The following is a 22709-nucleotide window of genomic DNA, read 5'->3' as shown; positions in this document are numbered from 1 at the left end:
GCGCCCATATCAAGGACCCGTGTATTGTGCATTTTGTAACACTACAATATTGTTCACCAACTTTTCACATTAAGTAGTCTCTTATTTTCATTCAATAGACTTTAAGTGTCACTTTTGGTACATAAAAGATCTGAATTTAATGTAAAATCGCAATTTAAATTCGTAGTTATAATTTTGTGAAAAATATTCGCAGAATTCGTGAAGGAAAGGCAACAATTTTTGGAACTCGTCGGGCCAGAGCTGCAATCGATGTATGACGACATGGGTATCGAGGTAGGAGAACATAAAATTTTTATGAACAATTGCAAATTATCGTACGATATCGAATTTCAATTTTCATTTATGTTTTACATGTTCGCTAACGATTATCGAACGATAAATGCTGGCAGAAGCTCGTGTAAAATGATAAAAGTGGTTCTACAATTTGATAATTTCATTTCACAAATCATTCATTTAATTTCACAATTTTATCTTGCACTCGATATTATTTTACGTTCTCGTTTCACCATTATTCAGTTCATCATACAGTTTCGTTTTAAAATTCTTTCTTTACAATTTTATAACTTTTGATCGTTCGTGTATGTTTTATGGATTCTGCAAGATTTTAACCAACGAAACATTACGCAGGTGTTATTAGTGGACATGCAATATGCAACGAACGCGAATCCTGATCGAAATCCGTTTCTAGCCGAGCAGTTTCTCGATGAAATACGTGCTGCTCATCAACATTCGAGAGGTTGCTTCTTTTTGGTAAGTTCACTGCTCATAAATATGTAAACGCCATCATAAATTATTTAATGCGACGCGTCGTTCCGTGTACGACAACATAATAATTTCATTTACTACACACACGGCGACGTGTGCAGTACTTATTGTTAGTTACAATTTTGCTCGACAACTTTTACTGCATAATTTCACACATGTATTTAGACTCCTATTTTACAATTTTCTCATCATTACTTTACGACGTTGCCACCTTATTCAACAATCTTCGCAACATTTACAGTGTAATTTATAATCTTACAATGTTATTTAAAAATAGCATGTACCATGTTATTTTACAATCTTATGCGACGACATTATTTTCTAGCATTATTTACAATCTTATTTTACAATATTATTCTACAATGTCATTATGTAGTGTTGTTTAGAATCTTTACAGTACCTACAACACCACAATATGTACAATTTTTTACTGCACACATAAAATATTATATGTGCTCCACGCGCAGAGAGTGTAGAATGACTTTGAACTGCATTCCGAAACATCAGCAACGGTCAATAGGATTTTCACAAAGCCGAAATCGATTTTTGTTGTTGAAGTTGTTGATCGGTGACGAGTACAATGCCGGATGGGTGCCGACAAAGCTGACCGAAGACACATACGAGATACTTTCGAGCCAGTGCTCAATGATGGAGGAGTATTACGAACGCGACAGTAATTGCTACGCGCTGAAAGCTGGCAGGTAGTTACGTTTTATCGTCGCGTTGTTATCCAGCAGAATGAAAATTGTGTGGGCGTTAGTGAGTAGTAAAAAGAAAAAGGAAAAGACGCTGGAAAACTCCGATTTCATTACTGTAATCTGTAAAATCCGGAATTTTTTACGAGCCACGCTTCCTGCACCATTTCCTGTTCGTTCGTTCGTTCACCACTTTTCATAGTCGTTCCACTTTTTTATTAATATCTTTTATCCACTTTATCCATTCTTCATCCAGTCTGCGTTTGAGTCAAATATGTGCTACATTATGATCGTGGGATAAACGAATAAACGAAAGAAAGTATTAAATACAGTTTTCATGACTCTTGGCCATTCAGATTTTGTTAAATATTGATTCGATTAAAAACCGATTGTAATTGTATTGCTCACGATTTTCTCACTGACCATTGACAGATACGGTACAATGGCCGACAGTTGGCAGAACGATGAACCAATAATGAGAGAAGCCTTAAAGAAAGCAGCGGAAGCCATTGTTTCAGAAAAACGTGACAACGAGGAGATCCGAAATATATTGAAGAGCACTGCGGAAAGACAACTGGAGTACGCCTTGAGTGAGTAACAAAAGATAGTGTACTAACGTCTTCATTTGTAATTGTTTATTGACGAAACTTTAACCAACATATGCCTGAACCAAAGTGTATCATGTTGGTACTCATTTTAATCAGAACAATTCCGCGAACAAGCTGGCGAAGGTTCCTCAGAACAATAATTCGAAACAACAAAGTTGCGTGAATAAATTAGTATTATCTAGTATGTGTAGCAAGTCGGACGAACGCTGCTGATTCGAGAGTTAAAATCTGCGATGTTTGGAACTTTTTGATAGTGTTAGACGAGTCTCGGGATGGTATAGTATCCGTGGTGCGATCGTGGAAGGGAAAGAAGAGCGCGAGGGCGGTGGCGTCATTGAAAACTCTCGTGGCGGATAATCTGCCATCGGGAAACATAATAAACGTGGAAGTAGAACAGGAGCCGGGCGGAATTAATCCGAACCACAGGTCGCACAAGGTCTACCTCTCTCATGTGTGCCGTTTGCTGGTGAACCGGGTGCAGACTCTGGTTAACGCGTCGATCGAGGCCGATCCCGAGATAAAAAGCAAGAAGAAAATGGTGCAGGAGGTGTACGCCGAGAGCCTGATGCATCTCGCGCTCCTCAGGAACGTGAAACCCTACGAGGAGAGCAACGAACACATCCGACGGATCAAAGAGCTTTTAATATCCGGTAAAAATGCCTCTCGACAATGTATTTTCTTGGTTACCCGACTCCATTTATATATTTCTATTTCACTTGTATGACACCATAGACAATTTTATTATTTCACTTGTATGGCGCCATAGACAATTTTATTATTTCACTTTTCTGATCATAGACAATTTTAGTCTTTTACTTTTCTGACTATAAACAATTTTATAATTTCCCTTTTCTGATCATAGACAATTTTATTATTTCCCTTTTCTGAGCATAGACAATTTTATTATTATCCTTTTCTGATCATAGACAATTTTATTATTTCACTTGTCTGACCATAAACAATTATTATTTCCATTTTTCTGATCATAAACAACTTTATGCTTTAACAGTTTTATTTCGTTTGTTCGATTAGTAATAAGTAAATGTTGTTCGAATTATTCGAATAAACCTGTTTCAATTGATGTGTCTGGCCACATAAAGTTTCCTTTCACTTGGTCAATGAAAGAGAGAGATGTTTCTACTACTGTTTTAGAAAGACAAATACTGAAAGCACTTGTCTGGTTAGAAATACGCTTTCTAGCGTACCTTCCATTTCACTTGCCTCGCCAAATACCTTTCATTCCTTGTTCGACTAAATGCCTCTGATTCCACCTGTTTGATCAAATACCTTTAATTCCACTTGCCTGATCGAATACCTTCGATTCCACTTGTTTGATTGAATAGCTTTAATTCCACTTGTCGGGCCTGATGGACTTTGTTCCTCGTATCTCACCGAGTAGATCTTATTTTGTCGCATCAAGTAGTGTCTATTCCATTAGCCTGACCAAATAGATTTTATACCACTAATTCGACTGTGTTGACTTTATTCTGTTTGTCTGACTAAAGAGACTTTATTCTACTTGTCTGACTAAAGAGATTTTATTCTACTAGACTGACCAAATATATTTTAATCTACTAGTCTGTGTGTGTCCAAATATATTTTATTCTACTAGCCTGACCAAATATGAATTATTTCACTTGTTTTACCAATCAGATATTGCTTCACTTGTCCGCAAAGAAACGAGGCCATACTACTCGTCTGATGTAAAACACAATTGTTCAGTTAATCATGACAAAATTGTTTTTTATTCGATCAATAAAAATCGATAAAATTAATAAAATCGTTATTTACTGAACCAATAAAATTGTCGTTCATTGAGTTGCCAAATAAAATTGACGAAGCAAAAATAATTTCTACTTCGAGCGAACAGAACATTTGTATACGTGCATAATCTGTTACATACATACATATAGGTAAAAGCCAGAAACACGGTCCGATACTGATAAAGGGCGGCAAGTATTCCGGGAAATCCTCGTTGCTCTCGAGGATCTACACGGACGCAAGTTCCTGGCTGGATTGCGCAACTTTCCCGGTGGTTCGGCTGTGCTCTTCGACCCCCCGGTCCGCGTACAGCCTCGAACTGCTTCGAGTACTATGCCAACATATCGGATTCCTCTCTGGCCAATTGGACGGAAACCTGCCGAAAGACGCCTCGTTCGACCCACTGTATTTGAATAACTGGTTCGGACTGATCATGAGAAGGATCGAAGAGGAGCCGCTCAAGGAGCAGCTGTTGATCCTGATCGATGACCTACATCGGCTTCATCCTCTCGAATGCGACATCATCGCTGCGCTGTCGTGGCTTCCTTTAAATCTACCTGCAGGTCAGACCCAATTCTTTATTGTTGCATTGCATTTTCCATTTTCTATTTTACATTTACATTATTATTATATTTATTTTAGGAGTGCATTTCGTAGTGACAACAGCAATTCCACCAGAAATGCTGCGTTTGACGCCAATGCAAAAGGAACGACTGAGAAGTTCCCAGATTTTAATTGAACTTCAAGACCCAGCACCAAATCCGCAGGAAACAGAAAGTGTGTTTGATAAATTGGAGAAATTGGTGGGTCAGTGTGCTGCAGACAGGCTCGGCGCCATTTTGGCTTCCACAGAGTATGGCCTTTCTGAGACAGAAGTCCTAGAAGTGATCATGCCAACGGTCGAAGATGGCCCCTTGTTCCTCAAAGATGGAAAATATAACTTCTCGACCTGGACGTTGGTTAGAAGAACGTTCGACGATTATCTAAAGGTATTTTTCTAAAAAAATTTCGAAAGATTTATGAACTCAATTCGATTGAACTCTAAGGTTCGCGTGATGAGCGGAAGGCTGCTATTCTCCTGGCGCTACCCGATCCGAGACCTGGCCAGAAAACGGTACTTCCCCAACCAAGAGATCCTGAAGACCTATCACGGCGAGTTAGCAAACCTCTTCTTCTCAGAAGTGTTCGAGGAGAAAGACGACAAGTCCTCACCGGAAGAGGAGACACCTAAAAAGACACCATTCCAGAGTAGGCCAAGGTCCAATGATACAACTTACAATTTGAGGCACGTTGAGGAGGCTTGGTTACATCTTCTAAGGGCTGGAGACGTCGAGAAATTGAAGAAGTTAGCTGTCTGCGCCTTTGATTTCCTCCTTGCTGCAGTGCAGATGGTCTCAGTTAGCTACTTGAGATGCGTCCTGGAACATTCGAGGAGATACTTGCTGGAGAGGGATTTAGAACTGGTTTATTACACTGTAAGGAAGTGCAGTGATATCCTGACGAGGGATCCTCTGCAATTAGGAGCACAACTCATTTGTTGGCTGAGACCTGTTGCTGAAGATGGTGGAGACTTGGTGAGAAGAGTTAACCTTTTTTATGGAAATACAGCTAATTCCATTTTTATGCCTTTAATACATGTTTCTAATTGAAGGTGAGCAGAATGGTTACAGCAGCAATGGCATGGTGCGATGGCTACACCGCGCCATTGTTAGTGCCATTGAACGGATGGCTGCAGCCACCCTTGCCGCTTCAGATTCGCATATTGTCTTGTCCGCAAGGGGTGAAATTGGTCGAGGCTGCTCCTTCTGGGCAACACGTTATCGTTGTACCCTTTCAAGGCGATGCTCAACTCTGGCACGTTATGTCTGCCCAGTTGGTTCACACGTTCAAAGGTAAATAGATCACGTCCATGCTGACTTGCAGTCTGACAATAAGTAACAAATGCAACCACCAAACTAGCATTTCATGTAGTCTTCTGTTATTGCACTATGATCATTTGTATCACCGCTCTGCGTTGTAACCATAAAATTATTTTAGGCCACTCGAGCCCAATATCATGCTTAGCCGTGACACAACACTCGCAATACTTGCTGACAGGCTCCGAGGACACTTCCATCATCGTTTGGGACATGAAAGAACTCAGTTTAAAGCTAAGAATCCGAGAACATATCGCCCCTGTTCTGTGCTTGACCACTGCGCTCAAGAATACTGTGATTGTCAGGTTTACAATTTGATATTCAGTTATTTGTTAGTCATTTCGAGCTTGCGTGGCTGTACGTCATTACTAGACTGTGGATTTTATGCGCGAGTCACTAATTCTATCGACATTAATTCTAAAGGAATTAATTAATTGTATATTAATGTTTGTTGATTTGTTTCGGAAAAGATTTACATAGAAAAATCTGCAGTGTGGTCGTTACACATTCTGCTTGGAATCGTTTATTTCATATTTATACACAAGTGATATATAACAACACATTTTTGTGATTGACAAAGTTCGACAAAGTACAAGGTGTTGGATCTAACCCAGTATAAGTTCCTACAAGTCAATCTCTTCTAGTTATGAAGACAATCCTGGTCAACGTTTCTTCTAATTTTCTATGACAGTGGAGGCGAGGACTCAAGGATCATAATCACGAGCCTGTTAACCGGCTACGTCCTTATCAAGGTCGACCACCATAGAGGTCCCGTGAACTCCGTTCGCGTCAATTCCGCTGGCGAGATCCTGGTTTCCGGTTCCTCGGACTGCACTGTGTGCCTCTGGTGTCTGGAGAGGTTCACGTTGCTGAAGAGTATAACTTTGCCCACAGCAGTGATGATGCTGGACGTATCTGCGGATTCATTGTTCCTGTTGGCTGCCTGCGAGGACCAGAAGCTGTACCTGAGGTCTCTAGCCACCGGCACAGAGATTCACACTTTGAGGGGCCATCAAGGTGACGTGAAAAGCATTTGCTTGGCCAAGGACTGCAGAAGAGCTGTCGTGGGCGGGGTCAAGGGCAAGGTCTCCGTTTTCGACATGCACAGCGGCAGACTGACTAGAACGTTGCCTCCCAATCCATCGGCTGATGTCTCTGCTGTCAAGGTTGCGTTAGAGCCCTATTTTTCGAATAACTGGACACGAACTAGCTTTTCAAATTTGTAATCTAGAACAGAGATGTTATTTAAGATTATAATGTGGATGGTCTTAAACAGGTCACGGAGAAAGATGACTTCCTAATCACAGCAGCGGGGGATAGACTCACTTATTGGAGCTTCCGTGGCGAAGAGGCCTTCTTGAAGACTCTGAAGTCTGGAAAGCAGGAATCTCTACACCCACACACCGCTTCGATCTCTTGTTTGGACATTTCCAGAGATGGAGCGATGGCGGTCACCGGCGGTGTTGACTCTCTGGTGAATCTGTGGCAGCTGAACACTCATGAGCTGCTTTCCACGTTCGAGGGACACATTGCCAGTGTGACTTGCATCGCTTTCTCTGCTTCTGGGCTGTTCGTTGCTTCCGGTGAGTGTATTGCTTGCCAACAAAAGCATTTTTGGAATGTTAATTAAAATTTCCCATGTTTTAATTGTTTGTACCAATCTCAGGCTCGGAGGACAAGACCGTTCGAGTTTGGGGGCTAACGTTGGGCCTGATGGTAGCGACGTTTAGGCATCAGGCGCCTGTTACGTCAGTAACGGCTATGTTCGACGGTCGAAGAATTGTCAGTTCGGATAGGGGAGGTGCGATTCGAGTTTGGGCAGCTGATTCTGGCACTCTGATTCAATCTGTTTGCGGACGTGGTCGGTGTATCACGGTTTCCACTGATATGAAGTGTGTAACCATGTTATTCCACATAATCATCTCGTTTCATACTTTCTCTTAGATGATTCTTATTAACCGGTGATAATTAAAACTTTTTAGGTTTGCGATATGCGACACAGGAGATAATCAAGTACGAATAGTAAGCTTGGGGACCGGTCCAGAAGAAAAGTACCAGGTGTCACACTCCCAGGACATCACCTGCCTCGTAGTCACCCCAGACTCTCAGTCCCTGATCACAGGTTCTATGGACATGAGCCTGAAGGTCTGGCAGCTCGCTGGAGGCAAATTGTCGCAGGTCAAAGAAATAACTTTAAGAAACTTAAATAAAATCTTTCGTAAACTTGTATATTGAGTTGACAATAACACTAAGACATCACATTGTAACACAGGTTCTGGTGGGTCACACAGACCACGTAACCTGCGTCGCGGTTTCTGTCCTGGACAAGTCCATCGTCGTGTCCGGGTCCAGGGATGCGAACCTAATCGTCTGGGACATCAACACCGGTGCTGATCTGCACACCCTAAAGGGACACCTAGGCTTCATAACTTGTGTAAGATTGTCTGGCGATGGAACACTAGCAGCCTCCGGTAGCGAGGACAAGAGTTTAATCGTCTGGGACACGAAGAAGGGCTGCTCCCTGAGTAGCATCATGCTGCACGTGCCTGTGGTGGGTCTGGAAGTGGCCATGGACATGTCCAGGCTTGCTCTGCACCTGCTCGAGCACAAATGCATGCCTATACTCTGTCTACACAATACTCCAGCGCAGTATGTCAAGTTGCCCGATTATGTTGCACCATGGTGTGATGTTAGAGATATGAGGCCTTCAGGCCCGAAGCGGCCCAACAAGAGGTTGCTGAAGAAGGAGGTTTCCTTGGACAGCGACACCTGGCGCAGGAAGTACGGCCACCTTACTTCAGGTGGGTGCTTCGATGATATTTTGCTTTGTACAACATGATTAGTAGACCGCGGATTTTATGCATATACATATATGACTTATGACAAAAATGGGTAGATCGAATGAAAGTGTATATTTTTCAGGAATATCAGCGTCGTCGGTGGAGAATCTCCAGCGTCGTTTCAGCGTTAGTGCATCCATGGATGAGATCAGCAAAGTGGGATTGACAACTAGTCCTTCAGGACTGGGTCCGGAACAAGCTGCACTCGCTCAGTCACAGCATTTCGACCAATTAGAAGCACTTTGGAATAAACAGTCACCGCCATCAAGGTCAAGATCACACGGGAGAACCCTGGCCAAGCAGAGTTCTCTGCAGGCCACTCTAATTTCTGACTCTGAGGAGGAGGAGGGTTAGGCCCTTTGCCTCGTACAGAGTCGACGAAACGTGAAGAGAGGTCTGCAACATTCGGATCTATTTATGTGTTTCTTAGAATGCTAAGCTTTAATTTCGATAATTTTTGAATTTATAGTCGAGAGGCTATTAATAAATTTCAACAGTCAATTTTTTGTTTCAGATCTACCGGCTTAAATCACCGTCTTAGAAGCCAAATCCCGAGTCTAATCTCCGGAGAATCCTAATCGTTGTACCTTCTTCTCCCCTCGGTCCCCAGAGGAACGATGGAGAAACAAATGAAACAAATAGGAAAAGAGAAAAAAAAGCAAACGTCCCCCGCAGCAAAAGCTCTAAGTTACGAAATATTCTCGAGTCCGATGCAATAAACGTGTGTATATGAAACACGCATATACATATGTAATATCGATATTTAGAGAGGTATAAATTGAAGAGGTGTTTCTTTTCATCGTCCATCGCCCACGTTCTAATACAATCTATTTGTTAATGTTAAATGATTAGAAATTCTGTTGAATTGCAATGAATTTTCTGGCAAATTTATTCTGAAGAAATAACATGTATATATATTATATCTATTCTTATTCATGTATATTAACCGTTGTTAACATTTTATTTACCTGTTAATGGATTTTTTAATGACTGTGTTGTATTTGAGAAAACAATTATTATTTTCTCCTGGATAACAATTTTAAATGATATTATTATATACTGCAATAATAATTGAAATAATTTATTGATTTAGAAATGAAGTTGCTATCACTATGTATTAATGAAAACAATTATTCGGAAGCACTTAATTGCAAACCTTTGATTTTTCGGAGCATGGTAGATGAAGTGTTAATTAATGTGCAAGATGCAAATATTTTATGGTAACAATTTTGATGTGCGTTTACCAGACTGCGGATTTTATGCATATATGTATATGTCGAATATTTTAAAATACTGCATAGGAAAATATTTAAATATGTTGATTAAAATTTATTGTTAATTTTATAGGAATGTATAATAAAATCTCTATGTTGAAGACACTTTTTCGATTTCTGTTTATGTAAATTGGTTTATAAATATTTATAATTGCATAAAGAGCCGCAGTCTAACGTTTAGACACCATTTTTCTGTTTATTCGCATAATAATCCGCCATTACTCGCCAGGCCCTCGGCGCCATGAACCCTTCTGGCGGATATTCCCCGGTTTTTGCGAACTCTGCAATAAAAAATATAGATTTGTTAAGTTTTTGGTCTGTAAACGGTGATTCCTAAGTAAGTGTTTTAATATTTATTGATTTATTTGCATGTCAAATAATTTTTAAAGCAGAGAGAATTATTTTACATATATGCTGATTATAACTCAATTAGCAATTCTGTAATTAATTGATTCAATATTGAGTTATAATTTTTGTTTTCTACATTGATACGAATTATTAGCATTAATTGCCTATTTATACCGATTCCCACTATTTATTGTTAATATATGTACCATATATTATTAACGCATATTTTGTTGGTTGATATATTTAGTATTAACATCAATGTTACATCATAAGATTATGAAGACTTTTTACGATATCGATTTTGTACATTTGTATTTTTTCATTTTCAATGTCTGTATGAATGGTGTATACTAATTTTCTGATTCAGCGGTCATTATTGGAAGATTGATTTTAATCATTAATGTTAATGTGTACCATAAATATGTATTTTCATCGTTGATATTTAATATTGATATTAATTTCGTATTTTTATGATCTATGTAAACGTTAATTAACAATATTGATTGATTCTTCCGGCGACCATGCTGAAACCCAGCTAATTTGAGATACACTTTAATTTCCGACGTTGATCTGTACTGTTAATGCACATGTTGTCCATCAATGTTTAATATTAATCTTGAATTTAAACATCCGATACCAATATCAATTTTGTACATTTATATTAAATTGAAAGTTTCATTTCCGATATTAAGATGAACATCGATTCACTTGCGGCGGCCATATTGGATTCCTCAGGTTAAATCCTTCAGACTCCATGTTGTAAGGTGAATTATGCGTTGGTATTTATTTTTAAAATTTGATTTACCTCGCATTTTAGTTCCTGAGATGAAAATAAAGTCCTGAGATCGTTCTGGTTCGAAATACGCCATCTTTTTAGCCATTTTATCGTACGCTGCCACCCTGAATGGAATTATCTGCAGATTTTGGAGACCTGGCGCCATTGACAATACTCTGGATCCATGTGTAACGTCGTATAAATTACCTGATATTGCAAAAAGGATTTATTTATTTTAGAAAACCTTGTTATGTTGAGGTAAGTGAAATAAAATAACAATAAATAGATCGCAAATTTAAGAACATATTTATATAATATTATAAATGAGTAATAAATTTTTTATTTATTTTGTCTATAATTTGGAATTAAATTAATGAAATTTTTGACATTTTAGATTTACCATCAGGTGTTTTTGATTTGTCGGGATGAGGTAAACCTGCAGGATCACGACCAACAATATAAAAATCAGCTCCAGCCACCATTCTTGCCTTCGCATGCCACTGCACCTGTGAAAAGTTGTTATTAATCATGATGTTGTTATCAATATGATAGATCGAAGAAAAGCGAAGGACAAAAATTGAAAAGTTTAAGTTCTTTTCCATTTAATGTTTAAATCGAAGAAAAATAAAGGTGATAAATTGAAAAATCGGTTAATACCTCCGTAGGTCCAGCGTACAACATCGGACTGGGAAAAATGGCGAGAATCGTGTCCTGGTGTAATACTCCTTCTTCCAGAACACATTGGTGTTGTTTTATCCTTATTGGCAATGGTACATCGTCCTCTTTCGTCCATCCGCCCAATGGATGCAGTAAAAGAACTGGTTTCTTGAATCCTCGTTTCTCCACAAGGTACTTCCTCGTATCCTAATTATTATTTTTAATCGATGAAATTTAATCGACTGGAAACCGAAAATTTAAAAGAATTTTATCTCAATATACAGCTGTTTAAAAATCTACCTGCATTAAAAGTGCATGACCGTTATGCACCGGGTTCCTCAATTGAAACGCGAAAACGACATCAGCACCCATTTCTTGACATGATTTCCTTATCTCATTCGGTGTTAGTCTGTAAACATCAAGGCCATCGTTCCACCTAATTTTTTCGAAAACCTCGAGCTCCCCACCAACCAGCCAATCACCCGAGTTTTGAATCATTCTAACGTGTGGGTGGTCGGGATCATTAGTTCCGAATTCTCTGGAACACCTGCGATTAAAATTCGCCATTTAATTTACTCCGGTCAATGAATTTTCATAATATTTTTATAATAATTCATATTCTGTTAAATGCAAAGATTGCACTACAACCTTTCTTCTTTCCGGTGCGCGAAAAATTCAGGATCTCGCAGAATTGCAATAGGGCGACCTTGATGCTTCAAGGTCAACGCAGGCGCACCTCTGCATCGTTCTTTTTCAGCCGTGGTGACTGGAAGTACGATAGGTATCGATTGATTAACGACAGTACCATTTTGTTGCAGGGTCTTAAAATGTTGGCACTGAAAAATTCAATTTTTCATTTGTTTTTCTGATTTTCCACGTTTTAAATGATCTTCTCTTACCTGCAAGTACTCGTTCTCTCGCATAAAGCCTCTTAGGGGACTTGCCCAGCCTTCGGCCAGCACTTGAACCCATTGCAAATCGACATCATTTATTTCGGTGCCTGCAAATGTTTCAAATTATTGCATTAATCATTATATGTTTTTTCAATCATATGTACAACGATACAACTAATAGAATACATTGATAAAACTGTAAGAAGCAGCATATGCAAACAAAGAAACATACTCAGCAGACTCTCAGCCTCTAATTTGACGGCATCAACCCTCTCACTAGCAACAAAGAGCTCTTGTACTCCCCTGGGAATCCTCGGAATGACACCTTCCCTCTCCAACAAGTCAATCACCATGTCAGTCGACTTCTCTACACTGTGAGCTTCCGTGTTCACGATTAAATCCGGCTGCCTGGGCACTTCATACTGTTGTCCAACGCCAGTGAAGCTTTGAATCACTCCTTTTCTCGCCTTTTTGTACAATCCTTTAACATCTCTCGCTTCGCAGATCGCCAATGAAGCTTCCACATATACTTCAAGGAATTTTAGATCATATTCCTCGATGATCTTCCTGGCCAACCTTCTGTCATCCTCGAAGGGGGAGACAAAGCTACAAATCGCTACCACGCCGCAGTCTGAAAACAATTTTGCTACCTCTGCTGCTCTGCGAACATTTTCCTCGCGATCCTCTTTCGTGAAACCTAAGTTCCGGTTCAAGCCTCGACGGATGTTGTCGCCGTCGAGGCTGTAGGCTGGTATCCCCTGCAATTACAAAGCAATTTAGGTGAAATCTGATTGATTATCTATGGCATTGTTGCAAGAAACTGGTGTTAATTACGATGTAGCTTCTGAAACGTTTAATTTTACGAGAAAACACGAAGTTTCAGCTTCCGGAATTTTTTGCGCTTAAACTATAAGTGGTAAGACGAAGATGTTTCTTGTATAGAATGACATTTTAGAATCTACAGGATACTATGGTGGATTTTCTTGTACGATTAACGATGTTTAAGCATGTTTAAAAAATGTTTGAAGCTTCCAAGGTGATGTAAATGCACCGTTTCTGTGAAAAAGCAAACTTTCAGAAATGTTTTTCAGAAATGTTCTTAACGTTTAACACAAAAAATTGAAATCGCCTTTTAGAATCAAAAATGAAACAGCTGTCGACTTTCTTTCCACTAAGTGGTCGCCCATCGGCCCCGTCATTAACTCACCTGAGAAATGAGGTAGTTCTCGAGTTGAAAAGAGATCGACGTCTTCCCAGCACCGGAAAGTCCCGTTAGCCATACGGTGCAGCCGCGGAACCCCTTGAACCTCCCATAAGACTCTCCTCGTTTCTCTCGCGACACATGATGAATCTGTTGTGTCACGTTCGACGCAACGATCTACGATCAGGTGACACGAATGTTCACATTTTTCAATACTCGTTTTCCTCATACTTACAATACTTTTAAATTCAAAGATATCATACAGTTCACTAGAAGCTATTCCTGTTATAAGAAATGAGTACAGTGGCCTGCGGTTTACAAATTTTTGTTAGAACTTTATACAAAATGAATGAGAAATTGTGGATGTGAAGAAACACAGCCATTTTCATTAGTTATGTAATTTCTGGGAGTTCTAATGTTAAACATGGACCGTCTAGTAATTATTATAAATTTTATGGAACCATATTATCATAATCTCGTTGCATTCTAATACCTTATCGCTTTTCCTGCGTGTAGATCGCTCCTCCACGAACGAGTTAAAGTACATGCCCATTGCAGGTCTCAATTATAATTACAATCTTTCAATTCTAATTTCAATTTAGTTATAATTGTTTCATCGAATTTTCACACAACCTTACACAATTATAATTTTACAATTCAATCTCTGTGCAATGTTTCACACCTCCAACGTTGTAAATTACTCTTCACTCAAAGATACACGATTGTAATCGTTCTGGTTCAATTTTCAGCGCAACGCTACACAATTATAATTTTACAATTTTATTTTTAAACAAGAATACACAATTAAACTGTCTTAATTCAATCTGTACAACGCCTTGAACATTTACAAACAAATTCGCTATGAAAAGTTGAACGGTTCCTTCCAAAATAAAATGTAGAAACAATTTAGAGTATCCCAGAATTTGTTTAATAGTTCACTATGCAGAGAAACCAAAAATTTGAAAAATAAAAATCTTGTGGTCAAGTGCAGTATAATTGTGTAGTGATAAATATAATAATGTACGTAGGAGTTCAATTATAAGATCGACATCCTCCGGATGATTTTCAGTGACACACTCGATGATCACGACGAAGAAAGTATACTCGGACACATGACTCGGACTGAACTGGTGAAGATCCCAGCGCAGTCGAGCGAGAAAGTTAAACGAAAGTAACCGAACCCGGCAGTGGGAACGAAAAATTCCACGAGATACCTCGAATACCGCGAATAAGGAAATCGTGGGATGATGGATGTGATATGGAAAGTCGTGGAAACGCTGCTGGAACGACCATACTGTTTAGTAAACACTGGTCGAAAGCGCTAAACTGTTTACTGCACGATATTTGTGAAAAATTCTTCTGCGCTATCGGTGAGACAATACTAATTCAGTTACATAACTTGTTTCTCAATCATTTCTTTATGAAACATAGCAATTATATTCGTCACATTTTCCTGATTAATATGAGCACAAACACGATCCAGCTTGGCGCATCGCTGCTTGTGCAATTCACGATTAAGTAGAGCCTCGATTATCCGAACCGAACCATTGATTAGTTCAAATTATTAATCGTACTTCTACTATATCGTGGATTAAACAAGTAAACATGATCCAAAGTGTATCGTGTTTGTAATCATTTCTATCGGTAGAATGTCACGAATAGTTTGGGTATAATGATTCATGACTTCAATTCTAATTAATTTGGCATTTTTATTACATTTATAATTATTTATCTCAACACAGGACAATGACGACGCCTGATGGTACGCAATCCAGTGTACAGGCGTGCATCTTTCACTGTCAGCCATTTTGTAAGTACTACATCAAATAAAAATGTCTTCACAAAACAGTAAATATTTTCGAAATCATTTTCTGTAGATTTTCTCGGAGAAAATATTTCGGAGTTGTGCAACCTGATTAATAAGTTTGCATGCATTGCACTTTTAGGTTTTTCTTGTTCGTTAAACGAGAGAAAAAAATGGGAACACGGTAAACCAACAATAAAATCCGTGCTCTAGTTTCGCGAGAGCTCAACGAGCGTATTTTTGCGAAGAAAGTCAGCCAAGAATCGCCTGTGATTAACTATAACTATGAAACATGTGAATTTCGGCTTAATTTCCGTTTTTTTAATGTACATAGCACTACTGGTTTGGTTGATTAGTGGAATTTGTCATGAAAACTATTCTAATGGCAGTTTTATATAAGTTGAAATAGTTATTAAGAAAAGCTAAAAATGGTTTTCCTTAGAAAATTAGTAACATATGCATTAGGTTACCCTGTGTAAAACAATATTTTACAATCGTATATATATATATGTTGGTATCTATAATATTCTATAATTGTAATATGTCGGATTCTATAATCAATTAATACACATTTAAGTATTATACGAGGTATTAGGTGTCTGAAGGAATGTTTAATTTTCTCCGACTGCAAAGGTTTAAACTATTAAACATTTTTTTCTATTTTGGTGCATGATCAAACGATTATTGTTCTTGTCAAACAATGTTTAATACGTTAAAAATAGTAAATTTATAGTTGATATTTAAATATAAAATCGTCGTAAAGTATTTTAGGCTACGAAGATTAAATTATATTTTTTCGGTTCTCCTCGCTTGACAATATTTAAAAAATTGATAAAAATTGAAACAATTATATGAAACTCACATGATTAGTTTCTTTATCAGACAGTTCGCCGGCATTTTGACAACTCATTGCTTTTCTCTGTCAGCTATATTTCAGCGAGAAACGTATAAACAATAATGATCTCCGTGGAAAGACTGAATGACTGGTGACACGTGTTCTTTCATATATCGCCGCGAAGGGTGACAAATACGTCTATTTCCATCAGGAGGGGAGAAATTGCACACTTTCTCTCTCTTTCTCCCTCTCTTTCCTTTTATCTCTCTCTCTCTCTCTCTCCCTCTTTTTCTTGAATGCGACCCTGGACGAAGGAAAAACCGAACGTCGGTGAAAAACTCGAGGACACCTAACAGTGAAAATTGCAATTTAGTGCAGTAACTTTTGCTACGTTGACCTATTTAAATGTTCGCGGAACGACCGGAAATCGGTTCGCCAATTTTCCATGTTTACTATTTATTTTATAACGTAAATGATTCACGGTTGATTTCGGTAAATTGGTAAAACATTTCGAATTCGTTATCATTTTATTTGTTAACAATATTTATATATAATACTTGAATGAAATTGATTAATTATTTTAATTTTGCGATAGAAAATGAAATTAATGTTAAGTTTGAAATTTGTTGGACTTGCAACGATTATTTAACTATCAATCGTTGCAACATTCCATTTTTGTAATGGCATCGTTATTATTGAAGTCACAATGCTTTCTATTAATTAGCTATTGTTGTATTATCGCAGGATAGTTATGCTAGCGGATATTGATAATGATGAAGGTTCTCGTGATTCAGGTAAAGGTAGACAGTTTATAAAAATTTACAGAAACTATAACAATTCTTATAATCGTGTTCAGTTACTAAATTAATACAATTTATATATAATAATCCTTTATTTATATTTTTATATGTAGGGGCTTGTCTAAATAAGCATTTATGACAAGGAAGATTTGCAGGTTGCATATCGTTAGGGGTAATACTTCATTCAAGTACGATGAAATGGCGCCACCAATCTCGATTAGGTTTAACATGAAACAGAACCTATATAATTTTTTACTGATATGTTATTAAAACTTACATAGTATTGACTTTAAAAGATACTCTTTTTATTGATATAAATGTACAGAATTCTTATACAATAATGTTTACAGTAAATACAATAACAAAATTATTTCCTCTTGATTTTCTGAATTTGAATGTCGTTCATTTGAAGTGTCTGATTTCAGACAGCGCCAACCAGCGCCAACTTCAGACCACTCGGAACAGTTTTCATTGTAAGACGGAGTCTGGTGTCTCTTGAACGAAAAGAAAACAGTTTTCCAGCAAAATAGTACAAGTTCTTGTTAGTGTTATAGTAATATATTTAAATAAACAATGTCGACAAAATCCTCCGTCGATTTACGGGCGGAACTTGCGGAATTAGTGAAACGAAAAGCAGAAATAGCCGTGAGTATTGCCAAACTGTCAAATTGCACTATTTTTTTAATTCTTCTGGTTTCAAGTAAATTATATCTCCAGTTCAATAAATATTCTCGTAACTCTCACGGGGAGCTAACAATTATTCCCGATTATCAATTGTTTGAACAACAAATTAAAAATTCTCCGCGCACTTTCCATCGTCCTAGAACGTTTGAGGTTATATTAACATAACCTTCTAGCAATGTTTTTCTTATTAGTCTGTTTTTAATATTGACCTAAATTCTTCAACCTGTTACTTATTACGTCAGTGGAAATAAAAGATTTTCATATTCGAATGCGGAATATCTTTATAAACATCCACTAATATTATTCTGGATATTTCATAACCTTGTTGGTTTATTTTGATCTTGGATGTTGGTTCAGAAAATTCAATGAACTCTACTTTTACATTTGAAAATGATAAATAGACTGCGGATCTTTATGCAAAATAAAAATATTCTGCATTGATTGTGGGAAACAGGAATAAAATAAAAATGCTTCGTTACGTTAAAAACAACATTACAATATTCTTAAATTTTTCTAATCTATTACTGTTTTATATTTCATCCAACTAATTTCTTCATAAATGCATAAAGATCCGTAGTCTAATGATAAATTATACTAAATGCTGAATATGTAACTGCAAAATTTAATTTTGTAGGACACTCTTGCCAACTTAGAACGCCAAATCTATGCATTCGAGGGTAGCTATTTGGAAGACACGCAATTATACGGTAACATTATACGTGGTTGGGACAGATATTTAGCCAGCAATAAGAACACTAATAGTAAGGCAGACAAGCGTAACAGGAAGTTCAAAGAAGCCGAAAGGCTTTTCTCAAAATCTTCTATCACCTCCATGGCTGTGAGTATCAACGTTCTATTTTGGAATGTTCTTTAATCGAATAAACATTCCAATATTTTAAATGCCGTATAAAAGATCCGTAAAACAATGAAGACTATTAACAATCATGATAAGTACATGGATTGAAATATTAAAACATAATATTACAGGAACTATTAAATTGAATTTACTGACCTTTTTACTTAAATAATATTCAATACCACCTACGACAAATTGTATACTGTTATAATAAATATTTTTTTATAATTTTGTTACAGGAATGTAATATTAGCTCTAGAAACATAGTGAAAAATAATATCTTTTGTTGATAATTGCATGAGGCTAATTAACATAAGAAAATATACCTGACTGACTAAAAATATTTAAACAATTCGTTCAGAATATGCTTTACTTTATTACATGTCTGCATGTACGGAAAACGAAAAACGGATTTAAAAATGTTAAAAACATTGAAAATATAGAAAATACAATTATACTTTCGAACGAAATTAATATATATAAATATTTGAAATAAAAGTGCATTTTATTTTTTTACTGGAGCGCTATTTTGTAAATAGTGAAAATAGGCACAATTTATATAAATCATGAAGATTGTATTTTTGCAGGCGGTTAGCGGACTCGTGGAAAATACCCAGGAAAAAAGTAAGGACCTCAATGGATATTCCTGAGATAGTTAAATTTTTCATGCAACACAAAAGAGTACAACTATATTTTTCATCCTACCATCCCTCCCAACTTTTCTTTTTATCCTCTCCTTGAGAAATCAGTTCTTTTTAGTTGTTAAGTTTATCCTTGATTGTACTCCTTTTTCTTTTTAATGTATCGACCATACTGTCTTCCATAAACAAGAGAATAGTAATAAAATTGGTTTGTAATGCAACTTAGATAGGTACAATCATTGAATTAATGTTTGACGAATTGTTTCGTACCTTTACTTGGAATTTGACTATGCAACTTTTATTTTCTTCTGTATTTAAGTTACAAATAAATTTTTATTTATTCCCTATCTATTTTTTTTTCAATCGATCTGATTCATTCACGTCTTTTCTTTTGTAGCCTTCGGGTACAAATTTTACATATCGATTTCCCTTCTATACGTTTCTATTCTACAATTGATTTCTTTTATCATGTTTTCTGTATCTTAATTAGAAATAAATTTTAAATCCATTTCTTATCTTTTTTGTAGTTCTATCACATATTATTCTTCAGTTTAAAATTGTCTTCTGTATTGCTTTGCTGTATGTCAGTAAAAATCAATTTGCTTCTCCTGTATGCGTTGAAGGTGTGGAGAGGATTAGGTGATCAATATATTTCTCTATACTGACTTTGAACTTTAAATCAATTTACATTCTCAATGGTTCTCTTATTTAAAGAATGTTTAATTGCAGTACTGATATATAACCCTTAGCACTCCGATCATTTATCGAGTGCTGTCACTTGTCTCCATAGTGGAGGCAATGGAGTGCTAAGGATCGAAAGTACTTTTACATGCTGTTCGCTTGACAAAAGCACGTCTGGTTGAGCATCGTCAAAGGGTTAATCGCTATACTCAAGTATTAGAGATTCTCGAAGGTATCCAGATTATCTTTACATAGTCTTTTGCATTACTGTATCTGTTCGATGGGGTCAGAGCGACATTGAAACAGTTCCGGATCCTCAGAGAACCGCGAACCTTTAATGAGATTGCAAGTTGCTATCATGAGCAGCCTTTGGAAAAGCGGTGTTTCCTTGAAACCGAGCCTCGAGCTGCCCGAGGATCCCGATTCTCCTATGTTCAACCTGCTTGCAGTTGACCGGTACAGCGAATCGGAGTCCCAGATTGGAAACAGTGGCAGCGAGGACAATTGCAGCCTGGTGAATTCTCACGGGACCACTGGGAACACTGCCACCAGCAACGGGAACAAGGAATCCTCGGGGAAGAACCACTCTCTGACCGGACAGTATAACCAGAATGGATCACTGTCGTCCTCGAACGAGATGTCTGGCCAGTTTGCGAATGGCCATGCAAGCAACGGCAGCCTGGAACACACCTCACTGAAGGAGAACACTGGAAAGGAAGCGGCGAAAAGCAAGGCTGCGAACAGCGCGAAAAAGAATAGCAATAAACGGTCCAGGAATAGGTAGAACCCCGCAGTGCCGTCGTCTCTTCTCTATGGTCCTGGGACAGTCCGGAACGAATCGAACAAACATCTACTCCTGCGAATCACAGTTTCAGTTTGCTCACACGGTTTTATCGATGTACCAAAATCACACTCTATTTTATAATAAATGCACCACGAACGTTGAACTTGTATCGAAGTACCGAACCGTGGCGTGCTGGCGCTTGGATAGAGTTAAGTGGTTTAGGTGTTGTGACATTTACGGTCGGTGAACTGGAAGCGGAGGAACTCGAGGTCCTTTGGCTTCTGTATCCAGCAAAACAGTGTAAAACCTTCTGTAACTTGCGAACAAAAGTATTGACACAGCTAACTTTGAATTGCTTGATTTAATAGTACTGAATTAATTTATTAAATATTTTATACTTAATGTAGTCCGTCGTAAATATAGGAAAGTTTGGAGGAAGTTAACCCGGTATATCGATTTACTAGTTTAATACTGCCAATACTTTTGTTCATATATAAATTGATTCGCAGAGAATATAAATAATTTTGTATAAACATTTTATCTTCGTCTGAAGCTTCGAAGAAAACACTTTGTTGGTGTAGATTGATGAGAGTTTATAGTGGATGAACGAGAATAGTGATATTCAACGAATGATGGACAAGCGTTGAACAGTGATATTCAGTAACGTGAATTAGAGTTTTTGATTTCTTTGCTGGACACAGAGCCTTTGGTCTTCGTTAAATAAAGTTATTTTTCTGGTTTCCGCTACAAAGTGGAGGTTGTTTATAGTACAGTGGTTGTGGCACAGTGTGAAATTGAATTGGAATTGTGGACAATGAAAATCAAAATGAAAGATGAAGGTTTTTCTTTGGTTTTACAGTCAGACGAACAGTATTTGTTAGGTTTAAGATTGAGACTAGTGGAGGTAGAGTCCAGATATTTTTTAAAATTCGTCCCTCTTGTATTACTTTTTACCTTTTCTTTGTAATAGACAGCCTGTTCTTGAACGATCAGCATTGGTTTTGTGAATAGCAAGCGTTAGTATAATACAAGAGATTTTAATTTTTTTTTCTACCTATGTTACATGATCGATTGTTTTGTAACACACATACACACAAATACAGTAACGGAATTGTAGTTGTAGTGTACGATTAAGATTAAAAGTTTGATTGCACAAAGAAGAATAAGTAATGTAATAGAGTTCCAGCATTCCTTTATAATCTGAAGTAATATTAAAATCGTTCGATTTTAAAACGTTTTTTAGGATCTTTTTAAATGAATCTCTGCCTAATTGTCGTGTCCCGAGTGTTACGTAATATTATGTAAGTTTTTTTACACGACTGTTCGATGGCAAACGATCGAAAATTTTAAGAAAAGACCTATGAAAAATTCGAAAAAATATTTTTTTGTAACCGGCGTACTCGAGTGTTTATAGTGTTATAAATAAATTATTCGGAATAAGCAATCGAACGTTGATATTTGTTACTGAATCACTGACTTTCTTTCTATTTATTTTTCAGCTCCGACGTTATCAAAAATCAATTGTTTATACTTCTTTAACATTACGGAGACTGAGAAAAAACATCATTACATGGACCAACGATATAAATGGTTTATTTCGAATGGTCAACTTACGATTGTATAAAAATAATGTCCGAAAGCTTTTGTAGAACAAAATTGGGGCTGTTCCGGCGCGGCGAGACAATTATAATTTCCTTCACAATTGTAAAAATCGCCTAAAATAATGTTGAATAATGTCGCTGAATAGATTAAACATAAACGAACAACTATAAACTCATCTAACACGGACTACATACTGCCTAAAACAATTAGGGAATCACGTTACATGAAAATGAGAGATATCCTATATATGTACTGAAGAATATATAATATTTCTACGTTAATACATAAA

The 22709-nt window shown here is 37.3% G+C and overlaps 3 protein-coding genes across 6 annotated transcripts in view; 2 read left to right on the top strand and 1 right to left on the bottom strand.

Annotated features, from left to right (window-relative positions):
* LOC143218171 (protein qui-1) overlaps positions 1–10898 on the top strand; it is a 24792-nt gene extending 13894 nt beyond the window's left edge. For all 4 annotated transcript variants that reach the window (XM_076443206.1, XM_076443208.1, XM_076443209.1 and 1 more), the window contains 17 exons: positions 194–273; positions 628–750; positions 1324–1466; positions 1893–2050; positions 2323–2718; positions 3982–4392; positions 4472–4818; positions 4876–5403; positions 5481–5721; positions 5867–6050; positions 6437–6911; positions 7022–7328; positions 7412–7637; positions 7728–7923; positions 8018–8546; positions 8668–8979; positions 9100–10898. In XM_076443206.1, the coding sequence (XP_076299321.1) occupies positions 194–273; positions 628–750; positions 1324–1466; positions 1893–2050; positions 2323–2718; positions 3982–4392; positions 4472–4818; positions 4876–5403; positions 5481–5721; positions 5867–6050; positions 6437–6911; positions 7022–7328; positions 7412–7637; positions 7728–7923; positions 8018–8546; positions 8668–8939 (4616 nt within the window). In that variant the 3' untranslated portion in view covers positions 8940–8979; positions 9100–10898. The remainder of the gene's footprint in view (positions 1–193; positions 274–627; positions 751–1323; positions 1467–1892; positions 2051–2322; positions 2719–3981; positions 4393–4471; positions 4819–4875; positions 5404–5480; positions 5722–5866; positions 6051–6436; positions 6912–7021; positions 7329–7411; positions 7638–7727; positions 7924–8017; positions 8547–8667; positions 8980–9099) is intronic.
* Positions 9439–14880, bottom strand: LOC143218175 (bifunctional 3'-phosphoadenosine 5'-phosphosulfate synthase 2). Its single transcript, XM_076443213.1, has 10 exons — positions 14227–14880; positions 13740–13910; positions 12765–13290; positions 12539–12639; positions 12288–12475; positions 11940–12186; positions 11640–11846; positions 11383–11488; positions 11013–11189; positions 9439–10140 (listed from the first exon to the last, which is right to left on the bottom strand). Exons 1-10 carry the CDS (start codon positions 14284–14286, stop codon positions 10037–10039), a joined length of 1887 nt encoding a protein of 628 aa, XP_076299328.1. The 5' UTR covers positions 14287–14880; the 3' UTR covers positions 9439–10036.
* On the top strand, positions 11090–22709 carry Eaf6 (chromatin modification-related protein EAF6/MEAF6). The gene is made up of 8 exons (XM_076443215.1): positions 11090–11240; positions 11377–11831; positions 14803–15103; positions 15476–15543; positions 17598–17817; positions 18491–18694; positions 19300–19336; positions 20484–22709. Exons 5-8 carry the CDS (start codon positions 17746–17748, stop codon positions 20816–20818), a joined length of 648 nt encoding a protein of 215 aa, XP_076299330.1. The 5' UTR covers positions 11090–11240; positions 11377–11831; positions 14803–15103; positions 15476–15543; positions 17598–17745; the 3' UTR covers positions 20819–22709.

The sequence above is a fragment of the Lasioglossum baleicum genome, chromosome 18, assembly GCF_051020765.1.
Source record: "Lasioglossum baleicum chromosome 18, iyLasBale1, whole genome shotgun sequence".
NCBI classification, from domain to species: domain Eukaryota; kingdom Metazoa; phylum Arthropoda; class Insecta; order Hymenoptera; family Halictidae; genus Lasioglossum; species Lasioglossum baleicum.
The sequence above is the reverse complement of the archived record's forward strand: the minus strand, read 5'-3'. Positions and strand labels throughout refer to the sequence as shown.